Source organism: Mchenga conophoros, linkage group LG16 (assembly GCF_057382185.1).
Source record: "Mchenga conophoros isolate Kocher_MC1m ecotype Shallow Benthic linkage group LG16, M_conophoros_male_GT1.1, whole genome shotgun sequence".
NCBI classification, from domain to species: domain Eukaryota; kingdom Metazoa; phylum Chordata; class Actinopteri; order Cichliformes; family Cichlidae; genus Mchenga; species Mchenga conophoros.
The window spans coordinates 28941037-28954783 of record NC_140541.1 but is presented as its reverse complement, the minus strand read 5'-3'; the positions used below and the strand labels follow the sequence as shown (position 1 = coordinate 28954783).

Sequence of the window (13747 nt, the reverse complement as noted above, 5' to 3'; positions counted from 1 at the left end):
GGACCACAGACTTCGCCAGGGACTAGTTGAAGATGTAAGTGAAAACACCTGCTAGCTGGTCAGCACAGCAGCGCAGCAGACGGCCGGTGATGCCGTCTGGCCCCGCCGCTTTCCTTGTGTTCACTCTCCTCAGTGCCGCTCGGACGTCATGCTCCGCGATGCTGGTCACCGGTTTCTCGCTGATGACGTCACTGTCCCTTATTTTGAAACTTGGGGGACATTCTGCCCTTGGCAAACTGCCTGGCTGCAGAAATGCACGTTTTATTTCTTTTGTTACCCCCAAACCACAGTGAAGTGTCTGATGACTCTGGGCAGTGCTTGGTGACACAGACAGAGTGCTTAGAAGTGTTTGGTGACACTGCGCCATTTGTCCACAAGTCTGTCCTCCCTGAACTGCAGGAGGAGACTGAGAGGGTGCTCCTGGTGAACTGGAAACTTCCGGAGACCCTGAACTTTGGAGTGATTTGGTTACTCCTTCTAAAACCTTCCTTCTCTTTGGGGAAGAAAAGAGGGGTGACACAGAATGCTGCAGGTGTGCTAGGCTGACCGCTTCTTTTTCCCCTCTCCGGGGTGTGACGGCTTGTTCTTTGCAGCAACTGCTGCAAAGGAATGCTTGCCCCAAGGTTCTCTACCTTGGCCTGGTGGGCACCCTGCTGGCCTCCTGCTCCTCTCTGCATTCTGACCCCACTCTGTCTCCCTCTCACAGTTGCTGCTGTTGCTGCAAAGCCAGCTCTTGGCACCTGCTGGGGCTGAGAGTTAGGTTTTCTGGGTAAGCAGAGGTTGAATACTTCTCCCTCCTGCTTTCTGCGGGTGCTTGTTTCTCTCATTCTCTCCAGGGCTGGGCCAAAGAGACCCTTGGTTGGGTCATAGGCTGCATCCATGACCTCAGCCTTCTGAGCATCACCTAGGCCTGACAGGTTTAGCCACAAGGCTCTCTCACCCGAGACTGCAAGGCCCATAACGCGGCCACACCCTTGGACTGCTCCCCTGGAGGAGCGAAGAATGAGATCATTAACCATGCAGATTTCATCCTAGAGGGCTGGGTTCGGGGAACCCGAGTCAAGGCCCATGTCTTCCAGAATTTCTGCCTGATATGCTGATAGCAGTGTGACTGCATTAAGCGAGCATACTGACTGTGCAACATATTTGTACGTCCTTTGATAAATAGATGCCATGAGGCGATCTATCTTGTTGGGCAAAGAAATGCTAGAAGAAGCTGAAATTGCCCTGCGGTTAGGGTGAAGGTGATACGCCACTGAAGGCTCCACTGCTGGGGGTTCGGTCAGCCCCAGTTCACCCATCCAGCTGAAAGTAAAGACTGGTTCCATCAGTACCATCATTTGTAATAAAATGTTTTCAGAAGTGTGTTTTGGGTGTCTTAAGGGAAATGTAAATAGAAGACAAGATTCATTATACACTGAATAAAAATATAAATGCAACACTTTTGTTTTTGCTCCCATTTCTTATGAGCTGAACTCAAAGATCTGAAACATTTTCTACATGCACAGAAGACCAATTACTCTCAAATATTGTTCACAAATCTGTCTAAATCTTTGTGAGCAATATTTGTAGTTTGCAAGGATAAGGTTCAGTTGATACTATAAATAGTATAATGTTTGGTTTTAATTAGAGATGGCACGATACCACTTTATGTCTGATACCGATATCATAAATTTGGATATCTGCCGATACCGATATGAATCCGATATAGTGTTTTTTAATCAATAAAACTGTTTATTAATATCTTGCTGCATTTTGTATGAGTTCATACTCACGTTTAAATAAACAACAACACTAAATCTATTCTGTTATACCTGTATGTAAAAAATACACTGCACCCAAAATATTTCATAGTTCAGCAATATCAATCTAATAAACTTAAACCTACTCCATCCTTCCTATTCTGGTATTTTACAGAGTACTTAGCAGAAATATTAAGCAACCTAACTAATAGGGTTGCAAACTCCCAGCAAAAAAAAAAAAGGGGCCCACCCTCATGATGCTTAATCGACGTAATCAACTTTAATTTGATGCAGTGTGAAAAAAAATGCACAGAATTAAATTACTTTTCAAGAATAATTAAATAGATTCAACATCTTTGCAGACTTGCAGACTGCACAGATGGTGTCTTCCCAAAGGAAAAAGTACTAGCTCACTAGGGTATATTAGACTTAACAGTTACTATATACAGTAATGGACTTCTATACATTTTACATCAGATTAAAACTTTGGTTTAAGATTCAGATAATTATTTATTAAAAGCTAGACATTTTAAATGAGAATAAGAAAGAAAAATATGTCTTTGTGTCCCCCTTTTCCCTGTTCATGCCGTATTGGCCCCCCTGGCTAAACTTTGCTAGATCCGCCCCTGCGCAGTTACCAGCTGTCAGCTATGTAGAAAAGGATCTTGGTATAGAAAGTAATATTAAATAAATTCTAACAACAGCTTATCAAGCTTAAACGTGCTGCTGTTATTCAGCCGCTGGTTTCCTCTTTCTGGTGCAAAGTGGGCCAAAAACAAAGACAGACGGACTCGCGACAGAAAAGCTGATCATTAATCAGTTTCGTGATTGAAGTAGCAGCAGGAGAGGGAGGGAGAGAGAAGAGGCAGTCGCTCCATATATCGGTTGTTAAGCTTAACGTGGGAATGCTTTACAAACATTCAGAGACGAACTTACACACTTGCTTTACTTCTCTCTGGGATAACTTCCTCGGAGATGAAATGCTGGTTTGGTAGGGCAGCTACAAATACACACAGCTGCTCTATCATGTGAGCACACTGCTCCAACGTGCTACAGTTATGAGCCGAGTTACGGTGTGTCGCAAGTTTTGTGAGGTGCTTTTTTGATATTTAATGGATCGGATTATATTTTTTTATTTCCCTCCAATATCCGATCCAGTCATTTATGTCAGTATCTGACCGATACCGATACGTAATATCGGATCGGTCCATCTCTAGTTTTAATACCCCCACAATGTATGCTTAGCTGCTTTATATTGATTTTTATCTTGGTGTTTAATACTATTTAGCCTTTTTATTTTAATTCAAAAGCTAAAGCAAGTCTGTACACTCCTCGAATAAAGTGTGTCATTCTGTTTTAATAAAGACAACTCACTGGGTTAAAAATCAATAACACTCGGTTCCAGTTAGTTGCTTTCAACTGTTGGTGCCAGTTCATTAATCCTTTTCACAATTCATACAAATGATTGATCAACTAACTACTGGTGATGGCCAGAGGGGCCGATGGCGCGATATGGCAGCCTCACTTCTGTCTGCCCCAGGGGAGCTGTGGCTGTAGCTTGCCTCCACCAGTGTGTGAATGTGAGAGTGAATGAATAGTGGAATTGTAAAGCGCTTTGGGTGCCTTGAAAGCGCTATATAAATCCAATTATTACTTAATTTTATATGTAAAGAAAAAGACTATTTTCAGACTTAAGGTATGGAGAGGCCTAGTTCAGGAAGTTTTTTAACTTGACAGAGCTTCAGCAGCATCACAAGTGTGGCTGGGGTCATTAAGCCTGAATGGATTGTGTTTCTCACCTCTGTTGCTGAGGTAAGGAACATGTACTGATCTGTGGCCTGTACAGTTGTAAGGGCCTGTTGTGGTGGCAACCCTGAACAGTGAACCCCAGGTGTGAAGTGAACCATCAAGCTCAAAAAGAGACTGAAAGAAAAAAACAACACTATTATTTTAGTAAATAAATTAGTGGCTGAGATTTTCAGTAATTACCCGACAATGCAATTCTGGACCAAAGGTAGGTATGTATAACTATAGGTGAAAGAAAACATCTCAGTCAACCAGAAAAAGAAGCTGGACTTCAAAGTAAGATGTAACTAAATAAAACTCATTATTTTATTAGAAAAGAAAAAAGTGTAAATAAATGAATGTACAGGAAATGTGTTTAGTTTATATGTTCAAACCCAAAGGGAGGTCTGATGCTTATATTTCAATTAATGAAGACAACCTAGAAATAATATGCATATGTCACAGTGTCTATTAATTAACAATGTAGTTCACATTTCTCTTGAATTAAATATGTACAAATATAAACAGACACACTCATGACTTTAATATAAAAGCTGAACTTTTACCACATATAAAATTCAAAACTCTGTTTCTAATTTGTGTCAGTTTGAATCCATACATGAGGGGATTAATAATTGGTGGAATGAAGAGAATCTCCATTGCCATGAAATTCTCAAAACTTTGTGGTATTTCCTTTGAGCCAAATCGCATGTATAACATATCAAAAAGAAAAGACACAACAACGACTGCTAAAGAGAATAAATGTGGTACACATGTCTGCATGAATTTGTTCCAGTTTTCTTTGGATGACTGACATGTTTTGATCAAATGTACATAAGACCAGAAAACAAAAACGGCATGACCAAAATAAAAGGTGTAATTAAAAGCAGGAATAATAATTGTAGCTACAGAGGCAGAGCAAGCCAGATTAGAAATTAACCAGTTTATACAGTAAATTCTTGGTATGTGTGAGCCACATAACCTCAATGTTGCTGTTGTTATTGTACTCATTAATATCAGGTAAAAGGGAGTAATCCAAGCAAAAAATACAAAAATACAAACTCTTTGTGTAGTCATCAGAGAGTGGTACACAAGAGGTCGACATATAGCCACGTATCTGTCATAGGCCATGAGAGCTAGAAGAGAGAAGTCCGTACAAATTGAAGAGTGCACCATTAAACCCTGTAAAAGGCATCCTGCATAAGAGATGACATGAGTGGTGGACAGAAGATCATAGAGAAACTTGGGATAAAATGCAGCAGTCCCATAGAGTCCATTGAAGCACAGATTGCAGAGGAAGATGTACATGGGTTCATGAAGGCTTTTATCCACAATGACTGTCACAATTATCGTCAAATTTACCAGCCAAATCACACAGTAACACAGTAAAGTAAAAATAAAGATAGTGATCTTGTAGTTTGCTATACCACTTAAACCTGAGAGAGTAAAAACAGTAACCACTGACACATTATCCATAATAAAATAGTTTACCTTTTTAAGGTGTCATTTCACACTTCCAACAAGAGAACATTACATTTGTAGAAATTAGTGTCACAGTAAAAAGAAGACTGTCTGTCGACTGTCTCCCTCAAAGAGTATGTCACCAGAGGTTTATATACGCTTTGGGTTAACGGCATTACGCAGTTAGCTTGAAGTGGTGCATCAAGCTAGGGATGCTTTCATTTCTTGTTTTTTTTTTTCATTTACTTTTGAAAATACAATTTCTGCACTTTTTTCACACATACAACAGAAATTGTTTTGCCATATATGTTTCATTTTATAATATGAATGAATGGATGAGAATTTTTTTGAGGGGGCATTTTTGCATCTTTTGCGGATTTGCACGTGCAACGACTAGCGTTCAGCGTTGGGTTACGCCGCCAAACCCCGTTAGTATGTACTGTGGTTACATTTCTTTACAGAAAACAAATGTAGCCTAAACAGTAACAAGTTATCTTTAAGGTTCTTATGTTTGGCTCTCACAATTTCTAAAAGGAAGTCAGCCGGTACATCAGCCCCCTCATCAGTAACATCAAGTCACTGTTGTCACGTCTGCTTTATTTATAGCTTAGAGCACATCTGAACAACAGAATTTGCCCCAAAGTGCTATCGAGACAGGCACATTTAGATGCCAGCTCTCCATAACATACAGTTTCAAAATACACGAAAAGCTGAAAGGTGTGTTTTGTGATTTAGTGATCACAGAGATTTAGTCATCATTGAAATTTGTTCAGAACTTGCATGTTGATGATAATTCTCATAAATCATTAAACACTCCTTTTCACTATATAAGCTTATTTATAGGTTAAAAGGATTGGTATCTCTATTGGTATTGCCAATGCCCTCCCTGTATTTACTTGATATTGGATCAATATCAAAATTTGCAGTATAGAACACCACTGGTCACATGTTGGTGCAGAACACACCACCAAGAATCAAACCACGACTCAAATATTACACCTGTTGTTGCATCCCTTCACTGGCTCCCAGTGAAATTCAGAATCCACTTTAAACCCTGTTAGTAACATATAAAGCTCTCACAGCAAATTCAAAAGTGTTAAATGTTTTGGTGTTAATAGTCTTCTTGCAAAAGTAGAGTTAATTTTACTCTAAGTAGAGTCACATTCTTTCAATGTAACTCTGAGGTGTAAAATGATAGTAGTTAAAATCGAGTGTTAAAAATGAGTGTTTCTCTGTCAAATCTGGAGGTGTTACAATGGAAACATTAACTCTTGACCTCTTAACTCTGAACTCCTACAGGGGCTATGACACCAACAGAGTAAATTCAGACTCCGCCCCAGCACCATAGCCTCCAATCGAAGCTGAAGTGAAGCTGTTTCAGAACATTTTGCTCTACATATTTGAGTTGTTTGCCATGCTTGGTAAGTCACTTTTTCAAAGATTGTTTCAATTATTATTATTATGAGCTTTTACTTCTGTGGCTCTTTGGAGTTGAGACAAAGCTGTGTGAAAGGTATTAGCCATGTTGCTCGGTGATAGCATAATATTCTGTTTTAGCTAGCTGAAAGGTATTGTTTGCGGGCAAATACCACAGCCTTGAAAAAAAGCTTGCATGTGAATTTTCAGTCAAACCTTTGGTCAAATACACCTAAAACAATGTCTAGAATGTGAAATTTTGGTATAATGGTGCTACTTGAAGCCTGAAAACGATCGCCCATAAAAAAAAATAATAATAAAATAAAAAATAAAAAAAAAAAAACCACACACGAGCAAACAGCAGTAGCTGACGTCCTGACTGGGTTCTACGTTAGCATAGATCCCTCCAGAGTTTTGTGCACACGGTTTAGGTAAAAATTAAAAAGATTGAGGTTTTACATTTAGTTCAGTATTACCTGTTGCCTGTGTCTTTGTCTTTTGGGAAAATACTTTACACAAGTAATGGCTCAAAGAGGATTCTTTTTTTTTTTTTTTTTTTTTTTTTTTAAACTGTGCTGCAATTGTTTACTGGATTATTTGTGCCATTAATTAATGTCAACTAATTTTTATTCAATCTCCGCACAGGATATGCTTGTGAAGATGGAATATGGGGGAGAGCAGAAGTGCGTTGAAGTTCCACAAAGGGATGAATGAAGGACATGCATATTGTATTGAAGAAATAAGTGATGAGAATGCTGTTATTTGCATTTACCAGCTCACCTATGTCAGACCTTTTGATAAAAAAAATTCTAATGAAAGTGAGAACATGTGTACACAGCAAATCCAGCATGTCCAAATTAACACTGTCGGATTTGATTTCAACACTATTAAAGTGTCTATATGGGTCCACACCAGAGAGTGTTAATTTAACTCTTTTTGGAGAGTTGGTACGTTAACTCTGATTTAGTGTTAAACGCCAAATCTGTCTGGAGTTGATAATTTAACACTTGGTGTTAAGAGTTTATATATTAACTCTCAAGAGTATTTTAGTTTAACTACGTAAGAGTTATCTTCTAATTCATTCTAAAAAGCGGGAATTTTACTGTTCTGAACTTCTAGAAATTTCTTTTGGAAATAAACATTTACTAAAAAGACGCAATGGTTTTTGAAAAACATTTATTCTGAACTGTGCACCACAATTTCAAAACATTTTCTGAAAGATGTAACAGTGTACATGTTCTCACTTTCATTAGAATTGTGTTTATCAAAAGGTCTGACATAGGTGAGCTGGTAAATGCAAATAACAGCATTCTCATCACTTATTTCTTCAATACAATATGCATGTCCTTCATTCATCCCTTTGTGGAACTTCAACGCACTTCTGCTCTCCCCCATATTCCATCTTCACAAGCATATCCTGTGCGGAGATTGAATAAAAATTAGTTGACACTAATTAATGGCACAAATAATCCAGTAAACAATTGCAGCACAGTTTTAAAAAAAAAAAAAAAAAAAAAAAAAAAAGAATCCTCTTTGAGCCATTACTAGTGTAAAGTATTTTCCCAAAAGACAAGGACGCAGGCGACAGGTAATACTGAACTAAATGTAAAACCTCAATCTTTTTAATTTTTACCTAAACCGTGTGCACAAAACTCTGGAGGGATCTATGCTAACGTAGAACCCAGTCAGGACGTCAGCTACTGCTGTTTGCTCGTGTGTTGTTTTTTTTTTTATGGGCGATCGTTTTCAGGCTTCAAGTAGCACCATTATACCAACATTTCACATTCTAGACATTGTTTTAGGTGTATTTGACCAAAAGTTTGACTGAAAATTCACATGCAAGCTTTTTTTCAAGGCTGTGGTATTTGCCCGCAAACAATACCTTTCAGCTAGCTAAAACAGAATATTATGCTATCACCGAGCAACATGGCTAATACCTTTCACACAGCTTTGTCTCAACTCCAAAGAGCAACAGAAGTAAAAGCTAATAGAAATAATTGAAACAATCTTTGAAAAAATGACTTACCAAGCATGGCAAACAACTCAAATATGTAGAGCAAAATGTTCTGAAACAGCTTCACTTCAGCTTCGATTGGAGGCTATGGTGCTGGGGCGGAGTCTGTGAATTTACTCTGTTGGTGTCATAGCCCCTGTAGTAGTTCAGAGTTAAGAGGTCAAGAGTTAATGTTTCCATTGTAACACCTCCAGAGTTGACAGAGAAACACTCATTTTTAACACTCGATTTTAACTACTATCATTTTACACCTCAGAGTTACATTGAAAGAATGTGACTCTACTTAGAGTAAAATTAACTCTACTTTTGCAAGAAGACTATTAACACCAAAACATTTAACACTTTTGAATTTGCTGTGTACTGTTACATCTTTCAGAAAATGTTTTGAAATTGTGGTGCACAGTTCAGAATAAATGTTTTTCAAAAACCAGTCTTTTTAGTAAATGTTTATTTCCAAAAGAAATTTCTAGAAGTTCAGAACAGTAAAATTCCTGCTTTTTAGAATTAGAAGAACTCTTACGTAGCTAAACTAAAATACTCTTTGAGAGTTAATATATAAACTCTTAACACCAAGTGTTAAATTATCAACTCCAGACAGATTTGGTGTTTAACACTAAATCAGAGTTAACGTACCAACTCTCCAAAAAGAGTTAAATTACCACTCTCTGGTGTGGACTCATATAGACACTTTAATAGTGTTGAAATCAAATCCGACAGTGTTAATTTGGACATGCTGGATTTGCTGTGTGCATGAACAGGCCCATACTTATAAGCTCATCTATATAAGACCTTATCACTGCAGCAGGGCTCTCTGATCCACTAACCAGAGTCTCCTAACTGTCCCACACTCTAATTTTAAACCCCGAGCTGACAGTGCTTTTTCATCTTTGGCATTACAAAAAAAAAAAAAAAAAAAAAAAAAAAAAAAAAAAAAAAAAAACACCCACACACAGTGAAATGTAGCCTGACACGCTCCTCGACATGTGCAAAAAAATTGTCAGATTAAGGCTGTGTGCAGGTAGGAGTGGAAGTAGAAGGACCCAAAGTGCAGACACTCGGAGGCGGAAAGTAACTCAAACTCAGCTTTTTATTGCTGGATGGCAAAAAAGTGGCAAAACATAACAAAAATACAAATAAACTTACATGACCAGGCAGACGGACCACACAGCATAAATGAGAGTAGATCACGACACAGACACAAAGAAACACAGGGCTTAAATACATAGAGGGAGCAATCAGGGAATGGGTAACAGGAGGGAAACACAGGTGGGGCAAATCAGGCCTAACGAGACAAGGGGAAGCAAAACCAGACACATTAACATCAGACATGGACTTTCAAAGTAAAACAGGAAACATAACACAGACTCACAGGCAGGCACTATAACAAAGGGAACAGAGACGTGGGACCAGGGCAGACACAGACACTGACTGGACGTGGGGATACACCAGACAGGGGAGACAGCAACTATGGAACACAGACAGAAAACCAGAACACTAAATCTCTAACCAAACCCCACCCAGAGAATCTTAACTAAGAATAATCCTAAAACCCGTAAAACAAAGCTAGAATATAATGAAATAACAAAATCAAAGAACCAAAAACACAAAACACTGGGTCAACGACCCAGGGACCCTAACACATGTATCTGTGGCTTTTATTCAAAATGTGAAGCACTTTGTAATTCTGTTTTGAAAATTGCTGTATAAGTAAATTCACTATTATTAATAGTTACTTACTTAACCTCTGGTTTTATTGTTGCATGTTTATATAGAATGAGTATCTAGTTGGATACCCAATTTCTAACATTTTATGGCCAAGTATAATAAGCTCAGTTTCATATCAATTTAGAATCACTAAAATATGGTATGTGGCATTCATTGATAGATAGAGCTAGTTATAATTTTCATAGCACTGATAATGTATGATATGCTTAAGAGAAACGTGGAATATAAAAAGAATTTGTCCTACCACAGAACCATGTGGAACTCTATCATTACCCTTAGAGTGTGAATAGGACTCCACATTTTCATGAACAAATTCCAGTCTGGTAGATAGATATGATTTAAGGCACTGCAGCCTAGTACTTGTAATACCTATGGTACTCTCAAATTGCTGTGATAAAATATTATGGTCAACATTATCAAACACTGCACTGACATCTAAAAGAACGAGCACAGAGATGATTCCGCTGTCAGAGGCCATAAGAACATAATTTTCAATCTTTACTAATGCTGTTTTTTGTACTGTGATGTTCTGAAGCTTGATTGAAACTCTTCACAAACCATTACTCTGCAGATGATCAGTTAGCTTTCATCATCATTTACTACTACTAAACTACTATTTCAAGAATTTTTCCACTAAAAGAAAGGTTGAAGGTTAAAATTAGCTATTACCTATAATTAGCTAAGACAGGTGGGTCAAGTTTAACTACTGCTAACCTGTGGTAAGCAGCCCACTAACAGAGACAGACTGATCATATTTCAGGTTGTTTCATATATAAAGAAAAAGGTGTAGGCATCATAAACACAAGATTTGCCACAAAAAAAGTCTTTCTGTTTCAAAATATAATGGGGTCATAAATCATTTATGTATGTAGAATCATAGTCTTCCAAATGATCATCATTCATACTAGAACAACCTTAAAATATGTTTTCTAATTTCTGGTAATTTAAGGCCATACACAAGAGGATTTAAAGCTGGAGGAATCACAACAAACACCAGTGATAAAATGACAGCTATAAATGGATTAGTCACTTCAAGATTATTCCGGCTCAAGGCAACATCACAAAATCCAGCAATAGAATAAATCACAAATGAAATTGTGTGTGGCAGACAGCTCTCTAATACCTTACCCTTAAATTCTGCTGAGCTTCTCCAGCAAATAGACACAATTCGTAAATAGGTGTAGAGGATATAAAAGAGGGGAAGGAAAATTGTGGCTACAGTCAAAAGCATACCTACAACATTGTTGACAGCAGTGTTAACACAAGACAATTTGACTACATTCCAGTTAGCACAGAACACTTTGTGGATCTCATTACCACATAAAGGAAGTGTGGCAGACAAACAAAGACATGCTGCAAGAGAAAATGCAGGAAAAATCCAAGCCAGTGCTGTCAACTTCACAACAGTTTCAAGAGTCATCTTTGTGTGATAGTGTAAAGGAAGGCAAACAGCTATGTATCTGTCATAAGCCATAATACTGAGAACAGTCAGTTCACAGGATGCATATGAGTAAATTACATAGATCTGAGTGAAACAAGCAGGACGTGAGATCAAATGAGTGTCAGACAGAAGGTCCATGAGAAATCTGGGGAAGAAACCTGAAGACCCATACAAAGCATTAACAGATAAACATGCAATGAAAATATACATGGGCTCATGTAATGTTGTTTGTTGGGATATTACCACTATCATGAGAAGATTAGTAAAGATGGTAAAGATGAAGAGCAGAAGACAAAAAATAAAGGCTATAAAGCGGTAATGTCCAATGTTTGCAAACATGGTGAAGCGAAAGTAAAATGACAGAGTGCTGTTTTCCATTTCACTTCATAGAGTCAGTGACACGGAAATCATTTCTTAGTTTAGTATGGTCTGAGAAACAATGGTCTTAATGACAGCATCTGTGGAAAAGGAACATGGAAACAGCTGTGTTATAAAATACGGTCAATACATTAATCATAACTGGTATCTCCATACCTACCAGACTATGGTTCATTCACTACACTACTTTTAGCTTTGTTTTGCTCATAAAATAGGTTGTTGGTCACATTTGTAGACACCACACAACAACATTAGGTGATAGGAGGAGTTTTGTAATGTTGTTGACTCCATACATCATCGTTGACTCCATAAATCAATATCATCTGGAGATTTCTGACACAAAAACATAGCAACCCTGTTAATGCTGATGGTGCTGAGCTAAAAAACAAAACAATTATAGTTATATGGCATTGTTCTCTTGAGTATGCTAAAATTTAGCATACATTTCTGTAGAGAAAGTGTAATTTGAATCTTCTTGGATTCCACAATTGTGTTGAAGTCGCTTCCTGAAGTCTCTGTTGACAGCCAGAGAGGTGTTACTGTGAAGTCTAGGCCCTCACATAACTAAATGTGAAAAAGTCACAAAATCTGTTTTTGTTCACAAACTGTCACATAAATTGTGACCTTGTTCATGACAGTCAGCAGATTTGTAAGTTATGTATTTTAATAGGGAGTATATCTGTGCCTGAAACATGTATGTCGTCCAGACAAAATGAGGAAACATCAACATGGCAACCAAGAAAACAGAACTTAAAAAAAACTGTTGCACTTTAACCTAAATTGTGATTATTTTCTATGTACTGTACCAGTAGCAGCCCAGCATAGTACAATACTGAAATTTTCACCACAGTACTGCAAACTAACATTTCCTAACACAAAGTCAGCAAAGATGCACAGAAAAGAAGATCAGACACCAGCGAGGGAGGATAAGAAAGACAGACGCAACAACTTTGTCATCCCCTATGTAGCCGGTGTATCAGAGAAACTCAGAAGAGTTTTCTCCAAACACGACATCCCAGTACATTTCAGACACAGCAACACACTCAGACAAAAACTTGTTAACCCGAAAGACAAAACTCCAAAACACAGTCTTAACAATGTGGTGTATGCTGTACAGTGCAGCGAGGAATGCCCAGACCTCTACATTGGAGAGACCAAACAGCCACTTCACAAGCGCATGGCACAACATAGAAGAGCCACCACCACAGGACAAGACTCAGCAGTTCATCTGCATCTTAAGGATAAAGGACACTCTTTCGAGGATGCCAATGTTCACATTTTGGACAGAGAGGACAGATGGTTTGAAAGAGGAGTGAAAGAAGCCATCTATGTCCACTGTGAGCGACCATCTTTGAACAGAGGCGGTGGTTTACAACACCAACTGTCTGCCATCTACAGTGGGGCAAAAAAGTATTTAGTCAGCCACCGATTGTGCAAGTTCCCCCACTTAAAATGATGACAGAGGTCAGTAATTTGCACCAGAGGTACACTTCAACTGTGAGAGACAGAATGTGAAAAAAAATCCATGAATTCACATGGTAGGATTTGTAAAGAATTTATTCGTAAATTAGGGTGGAAAATAAGTATTTGGTCACCTCAAACAAGGAAAATCTCTGGCTCTCACAGACCTGTAACGTCTTCTGTAAGAAGCTTTTCTGTCCCCCACTCGTTACCTGTATGAATGGCACCTGTTTGAACTCATCATCTGCATAAAATCTAGGACTGAGTAGCACCCTCTGCAGCTGGATCCTTCGCTTCCTGTCTGACAGACGCCAAGTGGTCAGA

General features: G+C 38.3%; 2 protein-coding genes across 2 annotated transcripts; both read right to left on the bottom strand.

Annotated features, from left to right (window-relative positions):
- Positions 1–4061: 4061 nt before the first annotated feature.
- LOC146557016 (olfactory receptor 6C4-like) lies at positions 4062–5003 on the bottom strand. Its single transcript, XM_085249387.1, has one exon. The coding sequence runs from the start codon at positions 5001–5003 to the stop codon at positions 4062–4064; it is 942 nt and encodes a 313-aa protein (XP_085105513.1).
- A 6044-nt stretch (positions 5004–11047) lies between these two features.
- LOC146557015 (olfactory receptor 6N2-like) lies at positions 11048–11962 on the bottom strand. Its single transcript, XM_085249484.1, has one exon. It carries the CDS (start codon positions 11960–11962, stop codon positions 11048–11050), a length of 915 nt encoding a protein of 304 aa, XP_085105610.1.
- Between the last annotated feature and the right edge of the window lie 1785 nt (positions 11963–13747).